Source organism: Macrobrachium nipponense, chromosome 10 (genome assembly GCF_015104395.2).
Source record: "Macrobrachium nipponense isolate FS-2020 chromosome 10, ASM1510439v2, whole genome shotgun sequence".
Lineage (NCBI taxonomy): Eukaryota > Metazoa > Arthropoda > Malacostraca > Decapoda > Palaemonidae > Macrobrachium > Macrobrachium nipponense.
In genome coordinates this window covers 47,563,520-47,572,221 of record NC_087204.1, presented here as the reverse complement: position 1 = coordinate 47,572,221, position 8,702 = coordinate 47,563,520, and the positions used below count along the sequence as shown (strand labels likewise).

Below are 8,702 nucleotides of genomic sequence, written 5' to 3'. Positions count from 1 at the left end.
GTCTACTTTTATTAGTCCTTCTTCCCATGCACTCTTTAGCCACTCGTCTTCACTGGTTTTCAGATATTGCCCCAGTGCTCTGTTCTCGATGTTGACGCAGCCCTCTATGCTTAGTAGTCCTCTCCCTCCTTCCTTTAGTGTTATGTATAGTCTGTCCGTATTTGCTCTTGGGTGTAGTGCATTGTGTATTGTCATATGTTTCCTCCTTTTCTGATCTATGCTGCGGAGTTCTGCCTTCGTCCATTCCACTATTCCTGCGCTGTATCTGATTACTGGCACTGCCTATGTGTTTATGGCTTTTATCATATTTCCGGCGTTGAGTTTTGACTTGAGTATCGCCTTGAGTCTCTGCATATATTCTTTCCTGATTGTGTCCTTCATCTCTTGGTTTTTTATATCCCCTCCTTTCATTATTCTCAGGTATTTGTATCCAGTCTCATCTATGTGTTTGATGTTGCTCCCATCTGGTAGCTTTATCCCTTCAGTTCTTGTTACTTTACCCTTTTGTATGTTGACTAAGGCGCATTTTTCTATTCCAAACTCCATCTTGATGTCCCCAGATACAATCCTTACAGTCTGGATTAGGGTATCTATTTCCTTGATGCTCTTACCATACAGCTTGATGTCGTCCATGAACATCAGATGGTTAATTCTGTTGCCTCTTTAGTGGGGACAGTGAGTCTCCCTGGAAGATCCCTCTCCTGATATTAACCTCAGCTAGTCTTATTCCAGAGCTTGTAAGTATTGTATTCCAGTTGCGCATTGTATTTTTGAGGAAGCTGATGGTGTTTTCCTCTGCCCCATATATTTTCAGGCATTCTATTAGCCATGTGTGCGGTATCATGTTGAAGGCTTTCTTATAGTCTATCCATGCCATGTTTAGGTTGGTTCTTCATTACCATTTTGTCTATCAGGAGCTGGTCTTTTGTGCCCCTTATTATTATTATTGTTATCATTATTATTACTATCATTATTATTATTATTATTATTATTATTATTATTATTATTATTATTATTTTTATTTATTTATTTTTTTTTTTGCTCTATCAAAGTCCTCCAATTCGACTGGGTGGTATTTATAGTGTGTGGTTCCGGGTTGCCTCCTGCCTCCTTAGGAGTCCATCACTTTTCTTACTATGTGTGCCGTTTCTAGGATCACACTCTTCTGCATGAGTCCTGGAGCTACTTCAGCCTCTAGTTTTTCTAGATTCCTTTTCAGGGATCTTGGGATCGTACCTAGTGCTCCTATGATTATGGGTACGATTTCCACTGGCATATCCCATATCCTTCTTATTTCTATTTTCAGGTCTTGAGACTTATCCATTTTTTCCCTCTCTTTCTCTTCAACTCTGGTGTCCCATGGTATTGCGACATCAATGAGTGATACTTTCTTCTTGACTTTGTCAATCAACGTCACGTCTGGTCTGTTTGCACGTATCACCCTATCCGTCCTGATACCATAGTCCCAGAGGATCTTTGCCTGATCGTTTTCTATCACTCCCTCAGGTTGGTGCTCATACCACTTATTACTGCAAGGTAGCTGATGTTTCTTGCACAGGCTCCAGTGGAGGGCTTTTGCCACTGAATCATGCCTCTTTTTGTACTGGTTCTGTGCAAGTGCCGGGCATTCGCTTGCTATGTGGTTTATGGTTTCATTTTTCGTATTGCACTTCCTACATATGGGAGAGATGTTATTTCCGTCTATCGTTCTTTGAACATATCTGGTTCTTAGGGCCTGATCTTGTGCCGCTGTTATCATTCCTTCAGTTTCCTTCTTTAGCTCTCCCCTCTGTAGCCATTGCCATGTGTCATCGCTGGCTAGTTCTTTAGTCTGTCTCATGTATTGTCCGTGCATTGGTTTGTTGTGCCAGTCCTCTGTTCTGTCTGTCATTCTCCTGTCTCTGTATATTTCTGGGTCTTCGTCTACTTTTATTAGTCCTTCTTCCCATGCACTCTTGAGCCACTCGTCTTCACTGGTTTTCAGATATTGCCCCAGTGCTCTGTTCTCGATGTTGACGCAGTCCTCTATGCTTAGTAGTCCTCTCCCTCCTTCCTTTCGTGTTATGTATAGTTTGTCCCCTTCCTTTCGTGTTATTATTATTATTATTATTATTATTATTATTATTATTATTATTATTATTATTATACAAAATATGGCCAGCACCATGTGAAGCCAGGAGTCTCATTTCACAGTCCTCATCAATCCTGGTATCCATGTAATCCAGGTGATATAGTAAACAGCACGGTTAAAACAGGCAGGATGCGTACCTGTGATGTTATAAACTTTCAGTGTTTAACATTACTATGGTATAGTCAAAAGTATTTATAACACCCGCTGCAATTTTTTGGATTAATGGGACCTTATAGTCATATATAACTATGATTGTAATTATAGTTATAGAACCGTTATCAAATAATAATAATACAGCGCACATAGTAGGAAAAGTGATGGACTCCTAAGGAGGTAGGTTGCAACCCGTAACCTCACTATAAAAAACAACCCAGTCGAATAGGATGACTGTGATAGGGAACAAAAAATCCAATGACTCCAGAGAAGTTAAAGGAATGGAAGAGGGACTGAAAAATATATGCATTTAAAAGATTTCTAGGGATTAGTATGAGCAAAAATCAGACACACGACAGATATCCGAACGATTTTGGAAGGAAAAGTTAATTTGAGGAATGGGTCAACCACACCGCTCTCAGGCCGTGGGGAGTCGGGCGACTCTTGTCCTTGAGGGGGAAGGGGAATGGTAAGGTTAGGGCATGCAAATCAACTTCATGACTGACCAGGATTAATAGAGTACAGGGTTAGACTGTCCCATTGTTACTGCGCATATTTGTGACGTCATTGGTAGGTGGCCATAAAAGAAAACCAAGAAAACAAATAAATTAAGGGTCACTATGGGAATTGTTTGCCCACACCCATTCCTTATCTCTTTCACGACCTCGTGCGAGAGAGGTCCTCGTTAATCTCCAGGTACTGGAAGATAGTTTCCTTGCTCTTCACTCTGGTCTGGTGGGGTCAAATACTGGCTGATGACTTTTTTTTTTACCTGAACCTCAGTCAGATCAGCCACGTGACGTCATGCGCGAGATTGTCCTATTTTGGTCAGAAGCGGTCTAACCCTGTGCTCTACCAATCCTGATGACTGACAAGACCATTTCCGATCTGCTATGCTTGCGGCTCTCAGAGCGGGTTCAAGAGAGAGAGAGAGAGAGAGAGAGAGAGAGAGAGAGAGAGAGAGAGAGAGAGAGAGAGAGAATCATAAAGGTGAGATCTCTAATGAACACACTATGAAAAATTCTGAAGAGTATAAATCTTATATTTTATGTCAAAACTCTGATCTGCCCATGACCAGTTATGATGTTGAGTCGTTATTTACCAACGTCCCAGTTGCTGAAACTGTTGAGGTTATTTTAGATAAGATTTTTATTGAACCCAGTGATACCTTCTTAATTAGCTACGATCGTTGCCATTTTAAGAAACTGTTGGAGTTAGCAGTGCTGGACACTGCTTTTATTCTTAATGATTGTTTATATAAACAAGTTGATGGGATGGCAATGGGATCACCTCTCGGTCCCACGTTCTCCAACATTTTTATGTGCTCCCTGGAGGAGAAAGTGTTGGAGAATTGCCCCCTTAATGTTTATCCTCTTGTATACAAAAGTTTTGTTGACGACACTTTTGTTCTTTTTAAATCGGCTTTCCATCTCCATCAATTCCACTTCTACATTAATGAAATGCTTCCTAACGTTAAGTTCATATTAGAGAAAGAAGAAAATGGCCAATTACCAGTCTTGGATCTTTTGGTGTCTCGACACAATGTTAGTTTTAACAGTTCTGTTTTTAGGAAAAAGACTTACTGGTCTGGGTTCAAATCTTTATGTGCGTGTTTTTAAAATTTCTAACTAATTCAATTTTTACTCTTCTTCATAGAGCTTATGCTTTAACCTCCTCCTGGGACTATTATCATAAAGAGGTAATGTTCTTGCATAAATATTTTTCTTATAACTAGTTTCCATTCCATTTTTTCTTAAAACATTGTAAGAGTTTCCTCAATAAGACACTATACAACCATCCGGCTATTAGTACAGTACCTAGCAAGAAAATTTACGCCCGTTTCCCTTATACCCATGATGGCAAATTTAGACGTAATGTTAAGTCTGCAATAGAAAACCATTTTAATATGCTACAAGTGATTTTAATTAAAAAAAAAAAAGACACAATAGGGTCATTACTTAAATTCAAAGACAGAATCTTCCTACTTATGCAACCCTCAGTTGCGAACAAATATACTTGCCCTAAATGTGATTTAGGGAATTACGTGGGATCAACAAAACCATTGCATAAGGTCAGAGCTGATTCTCATAAAGGTGTGAGTCATCGTACAGGATGCAGATTGTCCGACCTATAATTTTCTAATATTAGAAATCACTCAAAAATTTTTAATACAAAAATTAATTATACTGACTTCTCTGTTTTGGGCCAAACTAGCTGTTTACACGAACAACCTATTTTAGAATCATTATTTATTAAGCAGCTAGTTCCCAAATTGAACTCACACGCCTCATCCGTCCAGGTAGTAGGTACTACCCACCTGGAAATGTTTTCTTGCCGCCTTCCTTTCCCTTGTTCACGTCATTCCGTTTTCAACTTTTAATATAGCAGGTGCCAAGTTGCAATTGTCCTGTTTTATTGAATAGTTTTAGTTTGTTAAGACTCTTATAGTTATTAGTTTTATTCCACGTATTGTTAATTTGTTTGTTTTTCTCTTTCAGCCTTGAAGATGTAATGATGTTATTACGAAAAGCGTCGGTTAATAAATGTCACCTATTGATTACCGGCTATCTTCTTGTCACCCTGTTTTGATGTATATATATATATATATATATATATATATATATATATATATATATATATTATATATATATATATAAATTGCAATATCCACAATGCTCTCTTAACTTCTCAAATTCGTCACCCATTTTGGATATTCTTTTCAATAAACAGCTTTAGATCTAAATGCGGAGAATATGAAGTATGCTCATTTCTGTAGCAGTAGCAGGTTTCGAACCTGCATCGTCGGTAACGTAACCTCGTTCAGATAATCTGGACGCGGGTTCGACTCCTGCTACGGACATTACAATTACTTCATATTCTTTGTGCTTGGATCTAAAGCGTATCCAAAACGTGAATCGAATTCGAGAAGTTAAGAGGGCACTGTGGTTATCACAGTTGCATACTACATATACATACATACATACATATATATATATATATATATATATATATATATATATATATATGTATACACACACACACACACACACACACACACATATATATATATATATATTGTACTGGCAATTACTTTCGAAAAATATTGAAAATGTATTTCTAGAACAATATTGAGATGATCACGTTCATATATTAACGAATAATTTATTGGTATCTGTTAGTACTGCCGGATTTCTACAACTATATCTCTGCGATATTTACTATTCAAATAATTGTATTTTGGCACTATTCAGCTAAGAGATAAGCATTCAATGTTCTATGATGCCTTTGGATTGGATAGTCAGCATTGCAGGATGCTAGTTATAGGGGTCAATGTTTTTAAAACTACACTGTTACTGTTTACCAACAAAAGGTTCTAATTTCCGATATAAGTAAATCTCTACGCATATCCACACCACATCAAGTTACACAATCTCACATATCCCGTAGGGGATAGTGCCGTCAGTGGACCTCGTGCGGCGCACTGTAGGCATCACTTAAGGTTCTTTGCAGCGTGCCTTCGGCCCCTGGCTGCAATCACTATCGTTCCTTTTACTGTTGCTCCTTTCATATTTTCTTTCTTCGTGTTACCTTTCACCCTCTCCTAACACTTGATTCATAGTGCAACTGCGAGGTTTTCTTCCTGTTAAACCTTTCAAACCTTTTACACTGTCAATTTCTATTTCAGTGCTGAATTACCAAATAGGTCCCAGTGCTTGGCCTTTGGCCTACATTTTATATTCAACTCAACTCAACACAACCTCACATATGACTTCCATATTCATTATATACCCACCTTCAGTCTCATATTCATAAGATACTCTCACCATCACCATGTAAATGCTTCACATTTACACGTCTATATTGGCAGAATTAATGTTTCATTCAATCTCAAAAGCTGCAAGGGTCAGCTACAAAAAGAAAAAAAAAGGAAACAAAAGGTGAAATATTAGCAAATCTCAAGATTTCTTGGGGTTAATCAAAATGAGAAGTCCAAAAAGTCTATTATTCAATACCAAGTCTAGGACGTTTGGTTCCCGTGAAAAGAAATTATATAAAGTTTATTTTTCCTTAGAAGATTTGAAACCAAGAAATTCTCCCCATTCCACAATTTTATCAACAGCCAGCTGAAGATGTGCGTTAACGTTTATGAGCAAGCAACGGATACTGGAGTCAGCGTATATTATGTCCCCAAATACTACCTTTGCAATAGCCATGGCAAAAGATGGTAACTCTTAGGCTGATACCCTGAAAAACTTGATATTCTATTTTGATCATTTTGATTCTACATGCCCATGAAATCTTTAAACTTTTAAGTGGCTATTACGAAAAGTGATTAAGCCTTTTCACAATAATACAGATCTGTTGAAATACCCTGTCTGTGTGTGGTGTCATATGTCTTTTCTGAAGAAAGACAGGATCACTGACACTGGTGTTTTTCTGAAAAGTGTTCTCTATATAAAAACTGCTGCAACAGTGGTAGAACACATACTTCGAAAGCCACTTTGAGCATGAAAAATATACTTGGTTAAACTCCAGTCACCCCATTAGCCTTACATTATCCACCCTTTTCTCCATTTTACCAAAAAATATTGAAACTTTGTCTTGCTTATATTCATCAAGTCCTTAAAGTAACTTGTATTTCATAATTTCCATTTCTTAAAAGTATTATCATAATCGTTAGATAAGGGGTACCTTCAATATAAAGCATAAACTTTGGTTCACAGCTACACATATAAAGTTCTTTTTAGACACAATTCATGCATGCTATTGGAGTCCCCCCCCCCTTTTTTTTTTTACCTATGGAATGGTATGTCATCCCGTACTTTCGGCAATGACAAAATTTTATAGGTCTAGGGATGTACCATTTGATACAGTATCTATCCCCTGCTGCAGAGAGAGAGAGAATGTCTGAACGCCAGGGATTCAAAGTCTGTATTGAATGCTCTTCCCTTGGATGGAAACTGAAGTGGATTTTACACAGAACGTTTTGTGCATGCGAAAGATGATGCAATCCTTCTAGAAGCTTCTAATATGACGTAACTTTACAGAAAAATTGTGAAATCTTCACATGCTATTTGGCAAAGACATACGAGTATGAAACCAGTCATGACATTGTATTCTCAACAAAGACACGTATTCGATCGAGACAGAAGTCCCATATCAGACGTGATGACAGGTTTGGAAAACAAAGCAGAGACTTCGGGGTCTCTTAATCTCGACGTGATGACACAATAAGAAAACAATTTCTATCTTGGAACGGACAAAGTTAATCTCTCTCTTTCTTTACATTCTACATTATATACTTTTGAATTATGTAATGCAAAATCTGAACATACATTTCAAGACATCCTATAACTCTAAGCTAAATACTGAATCTGAAAATGTTGCAAAACTCTCTTCTAACATTTTACACAGTCAAAGAGAAGATATATGCGTTATTAAAGTAGCAGCATATAATATAATATATAATTATATATATATATGTATATATATATATATATATATATATATATATTATATATATATATATATATATATGTGTGTGTGTGTGTGTGTGTGTGTGTGTGTGTGTGTGTGTGTGTAGAATCTACTGGTCATTTTTTCCACATACATATGTAGTAATTGTAATGGCCACAATGCTGTCTAAGCTTCTAAAATTCTTTGCTCTTTTTTGGATGCATTTGTCGCTACAAAGCCTCGAGATCCAGCTTAAAAAAAATATGAAGGAAGCATGATGTCCGGTAGTGGGAAATGAACCCGCGAAACCATAATCACGACAAGGTCACCTCGTGATTATAGTACTGCGGGTTTGTTTCCCGCAACCGGAAATCATGCTTTCTTCATATATTTTTAAGCTGGATCTCGAGGCTTTGTAGTGACAAATGCATCCAAAAAAGAGCAAAGAATTTGGAAAGTTAAGAGGGCATTGCAGCTCTATATATATATATATATATATATATATATATATATATATATATATATATATATATATATACACATATATATATATATATATATATATATATATATATATATATATATATATGCATTAAGCTACAGATGTCCTTTAATATCTAATTCGCTCTACCTCAGAATTAATATATTTTCATATATGTTATCGGAAGGGGAATTTTTAGTTGATAATAATTTCGTCGGCTCCCGTGCACGAACCTAGAACCCAGAAATCAGGACGTACAGTGAAGCGCCTTTAACCACACAGCTACCCCGAGTGGATATAAGTTAACGCCGCCTCTCACCTACAAATCCCTGTGGCGCTCAAGGATTCGTTGTTTTGGAGTCGGCATCAACCCTCCTCGACCTTGACAACTGTTAAGTGTTTTTGTCACACATAGCCAATTTATGAGTCTGATCACATCATCGTGATTCACATATACGCATTAAGTTAACATATATAAAA

At 37.1% G+C, this 8,702-nt stretch overlaps 1 protein-coding gene across 1 annotated transcript; it reads left to right on the top strand.

Moving 5' to 3' along the window:
• Positions 1 to 3,297: 3,297 nt before the first annotated feature.
• Positions 3,298 to 3,903, top strand: LOC135223965 (uncharacterized). Its single transcript, XM_064262887.1, has one exon. The coding sequence runs from the start codon at positions 3,298 to 3,300 to the stop codon at positions 3,901 to 3,903; it is 606 nt and encodes a 201-aa protein (XP_064118957.1).
• Positions 3,904 to 8,702: the final 4,799 nt, after the last annotated feature.